Source organism: Haliotis asinina, chromosome 8 (assembly GCF_037392515.1).
Source record: "Haliotis asinina isolate JCU_RB_2024 chromosome 8, JCU_Hal_asi_v2, whole genome shotgun sequence".
NCBI lineage: Eukaryota > Metazoa > Mollusca > Gastropoda > Lepetellida > Haliotidae > Haliotis > Haliotis asinina.
The window spans coordinates 39,375,959-39,393,931 of NC_090287.1; the positions used below are offsets into that span (position 1 = coordinate 39,375,959).

General features: G+C 37.8%; 1 protein-coding gene across 3 annotated transcripts in view; it reads right to left on the reverse strand.

Moving 5' to 3' along the window:
- Positions 1-17,973, reverse strand: part of LOC137293395 (protein PALS1-like) — a 115,352-nt gene that overhangs the window by 49,300 nt on the left and 48,079 nt on the right. Inside the window, exons 1-2 of one of the 3 annotated variants that reach the window (XM_067823912.1) lie at positions 5,818-6,036; positions 5,633-5,687 (exon numbers count right to left, since the gene is read on the reverse strand). Coding sequence is in view for 1 of the 3 variants with exons in the window: in XM_067823909.1 (XP_067680010.1) it covers positions 5,633-5,687; positions 8,159-8,268 (165 nt within the window). In the remaining 2 variants the exon portion in view is untranslated. Of the gene's footprint in view, positions 1-5,632; positions 5,688-5,817; positions 6,037-8,158; positions 8,269-17,973 lie in introns of those variants that run through there. The other 2 variants (XM_067823909.1, XM_067823911.1) reach the window with 2 other exon arrangements.

A 17,973-nucleotide genomic window follows, 5' to 3' on the forward strand; every position in this document is an offset into this window, starting at 1 on the left:
TATAGATACATAAAAAAGGTAATATCATATATTACACACATTTTGCTAAGGATCTCACAATTTCACAACTTCATTGAAATGTAGGTTCATAATTCGAAATTGCATCCATTTAAAACTGGATAAATGAAAACAATGATAACCCCTCTCTAGGCACCTTAACCTTATTCAACCTTATGTACTTGGCACATGAGTAACCAAAGGAATGGATTTCATGGTACCAGTCAGTCATGTTGCAAATCATGGAATGAGTCCGTGACAAATAAACAACTCATGTCAGTAGCAGGTATGGGATCCACTAAATGCAATGACAGTACTATTAGGCACCATGTTTACCATACTTACTATAAGCTTAGGTATTTAAACCAAATGTGACCTCACATAATAGTTTTCTGTTGAATCTATGATTTGATCCTTGGCAAAGTGTGAGTAGTATATGTGAGATTTTTTTCAGGACATTTAATCAAAAGTACATAAAGGAAACAGCTGATCTGATCAGAAAATCTTTCAACGGCTGTCTCATCTCAATCATGTCAATACTTCCTTCACTTGACATATCTATATTTGGAAATTTTGAGAAGCTAACAGTTACTATAGGTGAAAAGGTCAAACAAGTTTATCCGGGTAATATAAGGGCTGAAATATACAGTCTGGACCAGACAAACCAGTGGTTGATATAATGAGCATTTTTTTTTCACTCCAATAATAATACTAGGTTGAGAAGCCTTGCATTCCCCAATGTGACAGCTACTTACCACCTGATCCATTAAGTCACTCCTTATAACAAACAGAGATTATATAGGAAATGTTACGCACCAGACCTCCATGTGTAATGACCAATACATACCACCAGCCCAGTGAGTGGGTTATAATGTCTTCATCAAGTGAGTGAGGGAGTGATTGAGTGATGGGTGAGGTTTTACGTCACTTTTGGCAATATTCCAGCAATAGCACAGCTGTGGAGACCAGAAATGAGCCTCACACATTGTACCCATGTGGGAAATCAAACCCAGGGCCTAGATTTTCAAAGCTCTCTTAGTACTAAGATAGTCCTAAGTTAATGTTAATCAGTTAATGTATGGCACTTACAACTATGTTCAGGTCAAGACGGCTTCGAAAATCTGGGCCCTGGTCTTCAAAGCAATGAGCAGATGATTTAACCATGAAGGTCCCACGTTGCCCCAATATAATTTGAGCTATGTTCCTATCATATCAAAGCAGATGTTCCCATCATATTTTTGCAGGGAACACACCAAGAATAGGCTCCACAGGTTTTAGTCATATCCAAAGGACAACTACTACATCACAAATTAACCAGATATATCCCCTGAAGTCACAAACACTTGTTTCCAGGATGCAGACACACAGATGGGAATAACCATTTCAAGAACATATAAGGAATTTGGGAACTTTAGACAGCTTAAACATATGCCTGTGAGCTTCTTGAAAGCAAATAGAAAGTACCAAAATACATTTCTGTCAAGCTTTTCAACATGTATTCCAACTTGTGACATGTTTTTTTTCACCTCGAAAATAGCAGTGAGTTCCCCAGGTGTTACAAACAGTGTCTCAGTTGTTGACAATGATGTATTTTAGATATTGTCACAGATCAATCCCATACAGAAGAGGGTAACAATGAATGCTCCCATGTTTCCAGTCCTGTTCTACACAACATTCACAACCGAGCCAGGAAAGCAACATTGGTGGGTGGGTGAGCGAGAAAGGTTTTATGCCAGGAATCGACCCAAGCATTTGGCATTATAAGCAAATGGTCTAACCACTTGTCTACCTCACTGCTCTAGCAATATTCTAATAAAGCAGAGGATGATACTAGATATAGACTTCTCGTATTGTACTTATAAGGGAATCAAACCAAGGATTATGGTGTGAAAAGCTGATATTTTAACCAGTTGGCCACCAGCTATAGACAAAGGAAAACAGGAATATCAGGCAAATCTGAAAACTTGAACAACAATATACCACAAGGTGCCTGAATATTGTTTTATGCAAGATTACAGGTCTACTGAGGTGGCCTGTAAATATGTGACAAACAGAGGTTCACAATGAGGGCAAGTGTTTGAGGACACAATGTTCCGTTTCCTAAAAGAAAGATACACAACAATAACAATGAATGCTTCATTTCATGTCCTCAACATTTGCAAACAAAATAGTTTTACTTGCCCGAATTTTTGGTTGAAATATTTAAATATTTAAGAGCTCAATTATTTATTCCAACAAAAATCTCTTAAAATACATTTCTTAGAAATAAAGTTAAATAAAGTTCAAAGACAATCCATTGCTGATCAGAAATGATAACAAGAGGCATAAGTAAGATAGTGAGTAAAACATGGTTATATTTTAGAATTTCCACCCCACCACAAATACAGTGAAAGAATGACACCCTTATGAATTTCAAACACATGTACTATATCCTTAAGCAGCCTGTAAAAAATTTACCCAGGTATGTGATGTGGGTCCGGCATCTACATCTGACAAAGATGCCTTGGGTGCAGCGTCTGGACAATGACAGACCAACTACCCGCTAATTGGGAACACCAACTAAATCCTTAAACAAACCAACATAATGTAGGGAGGAACCTGAGATGATTAGTAGAAAGTTCGTTATCCAAGAAATTCAGGTATGGACTGGTCTCCCATACAGGTCAATATGGAAAGTGGTTGTTAGTTACAGGTATGTCAAGGACACCTTAACAGGTTGATACAAGTAAAGAATACTGAAATGATGAAGCTATGAAATAAGGACAAAAAAGCACCTGGAAACTAAACAGACTATTGAGATACTACCATCACTTTATGAATTTACATATGATAATTATAATAAGACAAACGTGATCTTTTAAAATGACAAACTGATCTCTCAAACCCAAAATGACTTTCACTAGACAAACAGGAAGCACTTTGGCAGATCATATGTTACCTGAAAATATACCACTGCTAAAAAATGAATGTTGAAGTTTTTTTAACATATTTTATAATTAAACCAGAACACTTTCAATTCTTATTACTACTCAATCAAGGTGACCTGTGGAAGGTAAAATGTCTCCAGGATATAAAACTGATACAAGTGACTAGAAGGCATCAACGATTACATTCTGACTAGTAACCAACAAGGAATGTTACTTCACCCTTAAACACTGCTCTCCTATCAAACCTGCCACAGATAGAGTTGATATTGTGAAGTTTTATTTCCACAAACCTGGTACAGTGCAGCAATATTTCATCAAAATTGCTCTTCAACTTACTGTTGACACACCGATACACCATGTTTGAAACTTTACAAGCTGCCTCAGTTTTCAGACATTTGAGCATAAAGATACATTCTTGAGTTCTACCGCATGTTATACCCTTGTCACGTTTGTATCTCTGATGTCTAACCTGTCTGTGTTAATGACTGTGTTGTCATATGACTCATGGAAAGAAACATTTCAGCATATACTCTTATTATTACAGAAAACCTACAATACTCCTACTTTAGGGACGATCAATAAAGGGCCTTCTAGTCAAATGTATTTCAATTTCAGTACATGTTAACTGTCAAAAGTCCATGAACCATGATATCATCTCATAGGCAGCCATTATTACAGTGTTTCCCAGGCTACCCCAACATCCATGGTGATGTCCACCACATATTTCTCAGAAGAGTCAACACGAAGCTCGAACATGCACAGCCCACATACCTTCCTGTCTTGACCCTTCTATCGACCGCATCAAGCGTGACCAACCACTGCTCAGAATCCACCCTGAGGGAACTACACATGGGACAAAGCTGACCCGAACTCTAGCGACAACGCAGATGACATGGCAGGCAAACAGGCATATCCTGACTTACAACACTCTGACGTACCACTGTGTGTAACGTACACAACTTGTACAGTCCATAAAGACCAAACCTTTTCTCTGTGTAATTACGTTCAGGTGTCACGAGAATCGTGGACTGCTGGAGTGGGTGGGGCATGGACAAAGGATTGCCATAAACGGCCTTGACCTTTATGAACTAACTGTAAAAAATATCCATAATGAGACGAGAAGTTCTTGTTCAGCACTGAGGTACCATAAAACAGCATTATATATGTGGAGACTAATAAACCTTAATTACTGATGTAACAGCAAAGGCTAAACCAAAATGGCTAGGTCAAAGAAGTAAGTTAGACAGCTTTCCTCCTCAGTAACTCATACTGAAGGCATGTTCTAGAGCACCATTTATCCATCCAATTTTGAGGCAACTGCAGAGAAATAGAAAAAAAAATCACGGTGGTAGGTCAGCAGATATTTTGATGACTTAAAACGTCGCAGTTGAAAACACTAAGTGAAACTATTCTTCTTTCCTCATCAGATTCAACATGTCCGTACTCATACAAGCTTAATTACTTTAGGGAGTTTTGACACATCACAGAAAAACTGATAACAATTGATTTCACATGGAAACTACTTCCTGATTTGAACTAGTACCTGCACAAAACCTGTCTGACTTGAGTTTAAAGATTGTGGTTTGTCAGTGTCATGGGCAAAATGACTTAGCAGTTGGATCTCAATTCCACAATTATTAGAGCCACATAATAGTGTGGGATACATGAAACTGGCCAAATACGATGGGAATCAAACCCAGAAAACTAATGCCCAGACAGAAAGCCTCCCACCTAGGAGTAAACTTGGTTGGAGATAAAACCAGGGGATATACCGTATATCAACTCAGCATAACAGGCCAATAACTCACTTGGAACCAATAATTGCCAACAGCGACTGGATTAATTCATGATAAACACACAATAGACAAAGTACCTCACGCCATAATATGGTATAAAACTCTATTCAATACTTCCGGTCCACACAATTTTTCATTCTCATCACAGATAAAATAAATCTGATATACAAATGTTGTTTTTGCCTTCCAGCTCAAATGTTTAGATGTCAACCACTTTTTTATTTCTTGTATTGGACAAATTTGTCTAATATCCTGAAGCTCAACAACATTCTATACAACTTATCACAAATACATAACAACCCTCAATCCTGAAATGATGCAATCATATCTTTTTGTTTTAGGATGGGGGTTAGATACAGACTACCGGAAGGAAACATTTCATCAGATCTTAAGTGAATAATGCATAAAAATTAAATTATACAACATTGATAATGTATGATGTTATATGAGCTCAACAGTATTTGTTAGTTTTCAACATAAACTTTGTGGGTGACAGATGACAGTAATTGTATAGACCATACTTCTAAGCATTAAACCTGGTGCCTTAGACAATTGTTGAATTATACAAGTAAAATATATATTCTGAGGTGAGGTCAGTTAGTGTCAACATGTTCATGGAAGGTCTAAAGGCCATGGCACAACTGACACATGAAAAATAATGCATTCCAAAACAATACCTGGACCCACCTGTAATCTCCTCTTTCAACCAACCTTGTGATCAGTTTGCAATTAGCACCTGTCTGACACTGTGTGTAGCACAGGCTGAGTACCAAGCTGTCCAGTGAGTCAGACAGACCAGACTTACACATTTCGGCAACAATACCTCCACTGGGTGTGGAACAGCCATTTCTCAACCCTACCTGACCATACACAACCAAAACAAACAATCTAGAAACTCTTTTTTCAACTCACTTTGCTGGTTCTTGGGTCGTTTAACTCTCAGGCAGATGGACTTTGATCGGATGCACTGTGGAAAGAAATGAAAGAGTGAGAGAAGGGCCCAGCTGGATTGAATACTGAAGGGGGACATCAGACAGCCAGGCCATTACCAAACTTTCTCACCTGAGTGCTTTCACAGTCATGGCAAGGAGACTCACCTGTATAAAAGTTGAAGTCCAAACACACAAACAAAGTATCCAAACTCCTTTAAAAGTGCCTTTTAGTGTCCATTTAGTATCCTGAGAGAGACCTAGAGGTAACAGGCTTCTATCAAGTCCATGTTTCTGTCAACCCTCTCCTGCTTTACTCCCTGTAATCACCATTCAGCTATGCCAGTAATTCAACATGGCGGATACACAAAGTAGGTCAACCAGAGTGCCCCTTGCAACATGCACAAAGGTAAACAGGGAGGGGGTGGGGAAAGCAGCACTGCCTCAGCTCCCACTCACTTGTCAGGGTCAGGTAATAAGGGTGGGGGAGAAGGAGGACGTAGATGACATTACCTCCAAAGAGAAAATTACCATCAGCAAATAGAAGCACTGTAAATATTTACTTGCCTGTTTTAAATCTAAGCCTCTGCCTAAGGTCATAAAATCTTTTGATCTTTAGAATGGGCTAAAAGTCACTCACTTTCCTGTTTAAGTCTTAGGACCAACCTCTGAAGCATGCATCCCTTTAAATTGTTTAAAAATTTGAGTTGAAGAGAAATTCCAGCCTGTAAGCTGAAAAGTGTGAAGGCCTGTCACAGCAGTAGGAAAGCATTGCAGTTACATAGGTTATCGACTGTGAACCGTGTTTGACATCACATTGATTGGAAGCAGATGCTGCAATCTAATATTTGCTTTATTCTATACATTCAACAAATATACATCTGGTGGTGTGTACCTCCTGACCATAAAAAATATATAAGGTAATCCATAATACTCATTTGTTTGATTAATTTTTTTTTTTCAATAAAATCTAAATCCATTGAAAATATGTTCAAATATTTTCTGAAGATCTTGTTCAATCTGTTGTTATCCAAATATACTCACAGCCTAATTGACACATGATACAAATGAAACAGAATAATCCATAACTTTGATTCTTTTATTGTGAATACTGATTAAAAACTCCAAAACCAAGCAAGGTTATTAAAGAAATTTCTACAAATTGAAATATATTTAGAAACAGGTATTAAAATATTGATATTTCTCTGATGGTTTCACAAAAGATTATATATAAATCAGAATTAATGAAAAGAACATTGGAAATATTTAAAGCCTGATGAGGGAAATAGTACAACCTGTAAACACTTCATTCATAGGGCAGGCATTAGCAAATTCTTCAAGTTGAGTACAAAGCTTCTCTCCCTATCAAGTGACATGCCTAACTGGATGAGGAGGAACAATTAACTTAACTCTTTGTGAACAGCTTAACTCTCAGCCCTTCAGCTACATGACCACACCTGTTCTCACCTGTTAAGTCTTTGAAATCCTTTGTTTTTGTTACTTCAAATATTCTGTGTTCATCGAGACCACACATCACATCTTGATGTATTGAATTTAGAAAGTTAACTATCGTTTCCTTATATTTTGACATTATTTTAGCATGAAATATTGATGAAAAATATCAACTTGACTAAAATGTGTATGTATGAGCACAAGTGATTTTTGCAAATTTGAAAAAAAAAACCAAGTGCTTGGTTGCATTTCTTCAACCATTTTAACACACTCTTTCTCTGGGTTAAATACAAACTTTCCAACCATCCACCTATCTATTTGACCTACCTACCATCTCTGCCAGCACATCTGACCTGCCTGTTGATCCACCTAACATATCTACCTGCCCATCTGACCTATCTGTTCACCCACCTACCCATCTATTCACACAACTACCATCCGCCTGCCTATCTGACCTTCCTGTTCACCCATCTACCATCCACTGTCTATTGGACCTACCTGTTCACCCAACTACCATCTACCTGTCTATTTGACCCACGTATCATCCACCTGCTGATCTGACACACCTGTTCACCCAGCCACCATCTACCTGTGTATCTGTTTCCTGTTCACCCTTCTACCATCCCACCTGACCCATCTGTTCACCCACCTACCATCTACTTGCCCATATAACCTACCTGTTTAGCCCTATACCATCTACCTGCCCATCTGACCCACCTGTTCACCCATCTCTACCATCTGCCTGCACATCTGACCAACCGGTTCAGCCCTATACCATCTACCTGCCCATCTGACCCACCTGTTCACCAACCCCTACCATCTACCTGCCCATCTGACCCACCTGTTCAGCCCTATACCATCTGCCTGCCATCTGACCCACCTGTTCACCCACCTCTAGCATCTGCCTGCACATCTGACCAACCGGTTCAGCCCTATACCATCTACCTGCCCATCTGACCTACCTGTTCAGCCCTGTACCATCTGCCTGCCCTTCTGACCTGCCTGTTCACCCACCCTTACGCTCTACCTGCCAATCTGACTGATCTGCCAGACCCACCTGATGTATGAATGCAATGACCTCTGTGTGACTACAGTTCTCCACATTCTTGCTGTTGACTTCGATGATCTCATCCCCTACCTCCAGCTCTGCTCGGTCAGCAGGGGAACCTGCAACATGGACACCATCAAACTTTGAGAAAGTCTCTAGCTTACAGTCTGCAGAAATCCTCCCCCACCCCATGTATCTGCTGATATACCACATTAAACATAACACAACACTGATCAAGCTTTGCATCATTCAAAATATGACTCTTATACACACATTAAACCAAACAAGTTAATAAACTAGCAGGTGCAGTAGAACTCAGCTGAGAACAATGCTTAGTCTCTGAGTATATGTAATTTTAATGGAAAGAAATATTTACATTAAAGTGAGATGGAGCTCCAGAGATCCTATTACTGCAGAAATTTATGCTTCCTTCTTCATTGAAAGTGTTTGAATTGTGCAATAGGCAAAGAGGAAGGGAATGTGAGTTTTACAGCAATGGCAAAGTTAACACTTGTGTTGCGAGGGTCCATGGAGTTATCTCCCTTGACCACCACCATGTCAGATGGTAAGAAATCACATTTAATAAACTTGTCAACTACATTTTACTTACAATTCCATTTCATTTCTGTCATAAGATTTTATGAGTTGGGAATGGGTTTTTGGAAATGGAACCTTGGAAACATCATTACCCCACTACCCAATGTTTAATGCAGCCAGCCTATAATAGGATCTACACAATGAGACAAGCATGAGATACTTGAAGACTAGTCTGTACAATGATATAGACAATAAGACACATTTGGGGAATTTGGAGTTAGCCTTAAAAGAATGAGACAAGTATGAGATACTGAGAGCTAGCCTGTAATGGAATCTATACAATAGGACAAACATTTATACAAGCATGAGATACTGAGAGCTAGTCTATAATGGAATATATACAATAGGACTGGTATGAGATACTGAGAGCTAGCCTGTAATGGAATCTATACAATAGGACAAGCATTTATACAAGCATGAGATACTGAGAGCTAGTCTATAATGGAATCTATACAATAGGACAAGTATGAGATACTGTCAGAGCTAGTCTGTAATGGAATCTATACAATAGGACAAGTATGAGATACTGAGAGCTAGCCTGTAATGGAATCTATACAATAGGACAAGCATTTATACAAGCATGAGATACTGAGAGCTAGTCTATAATGGAATCTATACAATAGGACAAGGATGAGATACTGAGAGCTAGTCTATAATGGAATCTATACAATAGGACAAGGATGAGATACTGAGAGCTAGTCTATAATGGAATCTATACAATAGGACAAGCATGAGATACTGAGAGCTAGCCTGTAATGGAATCTATACAATAGGACAAGCATTTATACAAGCATGAGATACTGAGAGCTAGTCTATAATGGAATCTATACAATAGGACAAGGATGAGATACTGAGAGCTAGTCTATAATGGAATCTATACAATAGGACAAGCATTTATACAAGCATGAGATACTGAGAGCTAGTCTATAATGGAATCTATACAATAGGACAAGGATGAGATACTGAGAGCTAGTCTATAATGGAATCTATACAATAGGACAAGGATGAGATACTGAGAGCTAGTCTATAATGGAATCTATACAATAGGACAAGCATGAGATACTGAGAGCTAGCCTGTAATGGAATCTATACAATAGGACAAGCATTTATACAAGCATGAGATACTGAGAGCTAGTCTATAATGGAATCTATACAATAGGACAAGGATGAGATACTGAGAGCTAGTCTATAATGGAATCTATACAATAGGACAAGGATGAGATACTGAGAGCTAGTCTATAATGGAATCTATACAATAGGACAAGCATGAGATACTGAGAGCTAGTCTATAATGGAATATATACAATAGGACAAGGATGAGATACTGAGAGCTAGTCTATAATGGAATCTATACAATAGGACAAGGATGAGATACTGAGAGCTAGCGTGTAATGGAATCTATACAATAGGACAAGTATGAGATACTGAGAGCTAGTCTATAATGGAATCTATACAACAGGACAAGTATGAGATACTGAGAGCTAGCCTGTAATGGAACCTATACAAAACCACATGAAGGAGGTGTAGTGTCATCTTTTTTAAAGCTACACAATATGATTCATCTTACCTCACACATAAATGTCATGTTCTGTTTGGCTGAGCACTCTTCTACTATTTTCAATGTACCCTGCTTACAGCCAAGTAACATTTCTATGTAACCCTCTGGGAATACTGAACTCATTTGGTATTTCATGGTAGTAATTCTTTATCTTGGAAAACAATGAATCTCATTTGATGTATGGAAATTACAGATGTTTTATGAATGCAAATCGAAGGAAAAGGAGATAAGTCTAAATTAGGCCCTGAATTCTCGAAACAAACTGAAGTTTTCACTCAAATCTGAGTTTGACAATTTGAAACACCTGAATTTTTAAATCAGCTGCATGTTTTTGAATAAAAAAATCCAAATAACTAAAGAAATCTGTCCACCAAACTCACATTGTCTTCTAAGTTTGAGGTTGATACCAATTTCCGTTCATTCTGGAAAATGGATGTTCCTCCGTTTTTGTCAGTTTTGAGCAAAAACTTGAACTTAAGTCAAAACTCAGACTTAAGTTTGTTTTGAGAAATCAGGGCCTGTTTTTCTTCTCATCTGCAAAATATAGCAATGGCTACAAAAAGTTTTGTACCCCTGCTTCAAGCAATTAAAAAATAGCATGGAGGTGTTCGGTAAGATAAATACATTGTTCACTGGTCCATGGGGCCCATGAGTTGAGGTACCCTCGATGTTTGTTTATGTTTGCCTCGCTCTTAGAGCTCAGGGAACATGTCCCCCTTGTGACCAGTAAATAAGTTATAATGTATGAGGCATGAGTCTACTGATCCATTCTATACATTGTTCACAGGGACCAGTGTTTGAGTTACATTCACCAAAGCACCCTTAAAATCTGTCAATTCTCCTTGGGTAAGTGGGAACCTTCAGGATATTGATCTCAACCAATTGTCTGTATTAACCGGATGCAGAGTTAATTTCTTTCAAAGATTACACCAATTAGGATCCGACATCAACACTCACCAGGAGGAAACAAAACATAATCTCTTGTTCTTATAGATTGGGGTTATGTTGCAGTCTAAGGTCAAGATATGGCCCAAGTCATATCATGCTTACTTTCCCTGCAGGAGCATTTCATAACATTGGAATAAACTATTTATATACTAGTTAAATGCCATAAAACATGTGGAGCAGGTGACAAACTAAAAGTTTAAGGCTGTAAAGAAGGTTACATAATTCCTTGCATGCACACAGCACAACAATTCTTATAAAACTTTCTGTCATGATATATCACAGAGTAATTGTCTGATATGCAGGGAAACAATGTTACAAGAACATACAGAAATACCTGGTGTCATGATATATCACAGAGTAATTGCCTGATATGCAGGGAAACAATGGTTACAAGAACATACAGGAATACCTGCTGTCATGATATATCACAGAGTAATTTGCTGATATGCAGGGAAACAATGTTACAAGAACATACAGGAATATCCGGTGTCATGATATATCACAGAGTAATTGCCTGATATGCAGGGAACCAATGGTTACGTGAACATACAGGAGTACCTGGTGTCGTCCGTGTTTTACATGGATCCATTCCTATGATTTTGCCTCTGATGCTGACAGGAATCTGTTTCAGCAGAGTATTGGTGCAGATCAGTCCCTGGGGTGGATGTTTTGAACTTTCCTGATAATTTGGAGTCTGTTACATTATTTGCAAGCTTCTTGTCAGTTTGACAGTGGATAAATTGGTGCAGTCAACGTATGACTGCCATGGTATTAACTTGATATGACGATGTAGACAAGATCATACATTGCATCAACCATAAGCATATGGTACAGTTTAGTTAAACCAGCATATAAATTCCTTTAGTCAATCTTTGACTTTCATGATGGCAACTTAATATGATAACGTCGACAAGTTCAGACATTGTGTCAGTTATCATTTTTTATTATAGCTTATTCACAGCACAAATATGTGGTTATCTGCACACTTGCATTGTAATGATATAATGAGGTTGCTGCACAATAACATGTTCATACGACAAAGAGAATAAACACATTACTTGGGAATGTAAAAATATGTGTTCACATCATTACAGAAAACATGAACTGTTTCCAAGCACTTCATAAAGTTAACTTTTATTAATGGATGAGTAAGTTTATTTATATCCCTAGTGCCTCTGTGTTTATCATTGTTTATGCCATTGCTGGTAATGGATGAGTATGTTTATTCATATTCATAGTGCCTCTGTGTTTATCATTGTTTATGCCATTGCTGGTAATGGATGAGTATGTTTATTTATATTCATAGTGCCTCTGTGTTTATCATTGTTTATGCCATTGCTGGTAATGGATGAGAATGTTTATTTACATTCATAGTGTCTCTGTGTTTATCATTGTTTATACCATTGCTGGTAATGGATGAGTATGTTTATTTATATCCCTAGTGCCTCTGTGTTTATCATTGTTTATACAATTGCTGGAAATGATAAAGGAAGAAGCACCTAAAACATTTTGGACAAATTCAAACATTTAACTCGTAAACACACTGATATTCAGTTCCGTAGAGGACAATGTACAGTAATTCTGGGTGAAATCTCGTCCAAGACATCTTTCAGCTAAGGGCTCGGTGTGAAGTTTAGTATTAAGTGAAAACATATGTACAATAACAAAGGTAAAATGCAATCACAAGGTAAAAATATTTACCACACATAAAGCAGATACAGCCTAAACAGTCAAAACTGGCTCCTAATATTGTTAAGGTATACACCTGATCTAGCAATATTGTTCAGTATACACCTTATCTAGCAATATTGTCCAGTGTACACCTTATTTAGCAATATTCCAACAATAGATAAACAAAAAATATGCTTCATGTATAGTACCCCTGCGGGCAAGAAACTCAACCCTTCAGTTTGACGAGTAAATGTTTTAACCACAATGCTACCCCAATGGTATTTAAGTAATAATGTTCCAATACCTCGTCTAGCACCCTTGTGTCTAAACATTTAAATAACCACTACATCACACTAGCCTTTTTAGAACTCACAGAAGAATACACTCATTGAATTATTAATACCAACTCTAATCAAACAGTTTCGTTAAGTGTCAGCATGTCTCACGATCAAACAATCTAATCTCATTTCTAGTGAAACTTTAATCTGACAATCTTGTCTAGGTTCCCATAAATACAGTCAGTACGCAAGGAAGCCTGTAGAAACTTTGAGCAGGATTCCGAACATATCACAGTATGGCAGGTCTGAAAATCTTATGCTGCACAAACATGACAGACAAGAATCATTACTAAGGCAAAACTGGAATTCATACACAAGACCTTCAGATCCTGGAACAACAAAGGGAGGTGACTTATAAACATAAATGTCACTACTGTCCTGATGAATAGAGAAGTAATCCACTTAGTGTTGGGTTGGAATTATCACACAAAATCACACTATTTCATACATTTTCATGAAACAGTAACAAATTTACAACAGTTTTGAAATTTTCTTTTTTCAAAATAGTTAAAAATGACTTAACCGGAGCCCTTATTACTCCAGACACAAAGTGAGTAAATAATACAATACTTACCGAACAGTTTGATCTTGTTTTCTTTGGTCTCAACCAAGAGTATAACATATCCTTTGAGATCCATGGTGTTATCAATGTTACCCCTGAATGCTTTCAACCACAGGAACCAGGGAGACAACAATGAGAGTGGGGACTACTTGTTACCAGAGTGGTGTGTTACCACAACCAATCACGAGTCCACAGAGCACCAGCTTATCAATTACCCATACCGAAGTTTAATTAGAATTATGATCCATTACCGGACTATGGGAGAACCCAGTACACTGCGGATAAAGCAGTCAGCCTTCACTATGCCACTGTTCACTGTTCCTGTGAATTAACGTCCAGAGGTCCCACTTTGACATTGATGAGTCAACACTAATATCTTTATATTTCCACAAATCAAAAATCTATCAATCCACCGACTAAATGGGCAGTCACTAGCCCTCTGGCACATTAACGGCTATCCTCAGGTGGATTTTCATCAGTGTCTGGTAATTCCACAAGACTCGATAAAATTCACGGAAACTGTCAATAAAACTCACTTTTACTTACAAGGCAAACAGCTGACGGATTCGTGCCAAAGCTCAAGATTATTCAATGTTATCCTGTGGTTGTGTCAATGTTTGATGACATCATAGTTCTACAATCAAGTGGACAAGCTAGATGATTGTGGGCAGGCTGAATGACTGTGGGCACAGGGTCCCTCCGCATTAGCAGGTGAATTGCCGATCCTGCAATCTCTGTGCTGACACTAACAAAATATAATTCTTATGCATGAGCTTGTGTAACGTCTCAGTGGCATGGAAATCCAGTCATTGATGTGCCTAATCTTACAATGTTTCTTTACTGCTCAAAATAAACACAAAAGACAAAAAATAATATTGGCTAATTTAAACCACAAGGACTGGCAGGAAATAATCTATTTCCTGTCTTCTCCAGATATATCAGAGTTGTAGGTTATTATCTTTGTTTCTTGTCAAATAAACTGAACTTCAAAACTAAACAATCAGGAGATCTTGTTGGGATGAAAAGTAATTTCCTGTGAGAACACAAACTGGATCTTGGACAGTATGGCGTGTGCTGTATGTTGGATGGTTGTTCATTCATCCAAATACAGACACAAATTCCAAATCAGTTCCTTCCAATCAGAAAATCCACTTCAGCTCTGCATGACCACCAAAGTGGTCAGTCTTGCAGATATTAATCCAGTGAATTGGTTATACCACAGTAAAATAGTTCTGGTGACATCATGTTACAGCAATGGTCCAGGGCATGTACAGTAGTGGTCAGTATTTCAGTTTATCCAATGGGAAAGAGTTATACCACATTGGTCAATGCTGCTGTTATATTCTTGAGGAAAATGGTTATTCCTTAATGGCCAGAGTTCCAGTTATATATCAAAGGAAGATGATTATCGGTCAGTACTGAAATAATGTTTCAGTGAGACGGTTATACCACAATGATCAATACTGCAGTTATAATCCAAGAAAATGGTTATACTTCAATGGTCAGCATTGCTGCTGCTTTCAGTGACCACCAGATGAAACAATCCAATGACAAAACACATGCCAAATATGTCAACCAATCACAGCTCACATTTGTACATCTACAATATATAACAGTCCAGTGATTGGGACCAGGTGGTGGTTCATAAACACAATTCAGGTAAATATCCTGTGTGATATGAGAGTGTCTGTATCTCCTGCAGGAGAAGTCAATTACTGCCTGCTCACCATAGATTTACACAACTCCCGTTAGTAATAACATTGCAGACTTCAGATCCATTGCCAAAAACTAACAAGGCAAAAACAATGTTGTTGAAAGTGTGAGTTTTTTTTACACCAACTGTCTACAGTTTCCATTTTGCCACTATGTGCATCATGGGATCCAATTAAGAGTCAGCGATGTTGATTTGTCGGGGGTAAAGGAGAGGAAGGCAGGTCTTGCTTTAAGGTTCTTATCAATGTCTACTTTAAACATTCATCATTACAGCTGAAGCTTGGCAATGGCACAGCATTTTGCTTAATATTAAAAGACATTAAGCTAGTTTCATGTAATAAATTAATATGAAATGCTTTGCTTTGTTCACATGTCAGGTTGATCTGATTTCTGAACAATCCATCTTGAGGACTTGATGGATTTAGTTCTATTTATGACACATGCAGATTTTCACCTCCTATGACATAAGAGAGACAAATGTATCTTGCAGCAAAACATTCACCATCTATTTATATTGTAATATTTCATGTGCTGCAGTGAATTAACATCTTGAAAGGAATTTCTCTAGCTCTCAGCAAAAAGTATTCCACAGCACATGGTGAACTTGCTTCAGTGAAAATCCAAATATTAATTAACATGAACAATTTTGCATGACATAAAACAGCTGTCTGAAGGCTAAATGCTGGGGATTAAAGAGCACTCCTGTTTACAAAGAGCTTGAGAATTTCTGATGCTGGGCGCTTCAGCAGAGTTAAGCACAAGCATTTAAATTAACCTCGACTGAATCTTCCTACTTTATCAGCAACTTTCCTAGCCCCTTCGTGCTTGATTTTCAAGAGCAAGTTTAACCTAAAAAATTTCATAAGGATTTTTTCAAATATGAATCCTTTCACATTCTCAGTTCATAACACGTAGCATTCCCCTGGTAACAGATTCCCAATCTCCACTTCACATGCTGTGAGGAGGAAGATAGGTAATCATGTAAATAGAATCACCATTCTGTCACTAGTCAGATGGAAAATTCACAGCTGATTACGTCTTAATGCTTTCGTCTGTAAAGTATGAAGTAACGAGGCCCTCTTCCAATCAGGGCTGAACTGATGCAAATGAACGGTAGTAGCGCACAAAATTACCAGCAATCATGTCCGCAGGCACTAACTGCGGTTTCATCTTTCTTGAAAACATCTTTTGATCATCTCATAAATAGTAAATACCTCACAGCCTCTGAGCCTGCAGTGTTGTGGAGTAATGGCAACTAAAGATTCAGAGATATTACATAATCATTTTAGTATTTTTTAACTTAATTTTCCAGGAACACTGAGCTGGCTTATGGACTTCTTCAATCTTTCACCATGATGTCTTGGCACAGATGCTAGTACCTTTATCAAGGGAGGGTTTCCTTGACTAGATTTCTGAACTGGTAGACCTTTGTTTTGTGAAGATGCTTAACAATATATCACATTAAAGCATTAGCATTGTGGGTACACATAAACATTTCATTGATATCATTACACTGTGTCAGATCAGTCAGATCGTGAAATGTGTTAATTTTAACCAGTTAAGATGATCATGAACATAGATCCATAGTAAAGAAAACTGACTCTTAACCTACATTTAGCCCAGAATCATCATTTGAACATTTGCATATAATGATAAAAACAATGTAGATGATTAAAAGAAGCAAATTTAGCTTGCTGTTATTCAACAACTCACAAAAATATAAACGAGAAACATTTTATGTGAGTAAAATGATTTCATGGATGTTATGTTAGCCTAACACGGACATAATCCAATAACATTTCAATGTTTATTTGACCAATATTCTTAATATCTTGAAGGCTGTTTTAGCGTCTAGCACTCAGGAAGATGAGTCAAGTGTTTATCTTATCACAGAACTATTTCCCAGAAAGCATGTAGACAGACAATGTTGATGATGTCCCAAGCGAAGGAGATCACAAAGTGGTTCCCTCCACAACCAATACACCTTACACACCAGTGGAGGTAGTTTCTTTTCATCAATTATGGCAAGGAACAAATTGCTTTCACACTACAGAATAATGTCTTCACACTCCAGTCAATGCTATTCAAGCTGACATACGCAAAAACGGGTAACAATTCCAGTCAGACATTGCTGTCCAATTTGTGGTGCTGTTTACAAAGGATGATGCTTGATGCCACTCAAAAGAACTACCCAGAAAATCCAGTCTCCAGCTTCTAAGCAGACCACATTCAGAGCATGTTGTAGCAGACGTCCCACCATACAGAAACACATTCATCAGAAAAACACAATGGTTGTAACAAAGTACAACCTTCTTGTAACATAAAAGAACCCCAATTAAAGTGTAAGTGGACAATTATCGGTCACAAGTGCAGATTTAAACAAACCAGTGGAGATATATGCTGTGTTTTTTCATTAAGCATTACTGCTCTTGGGACA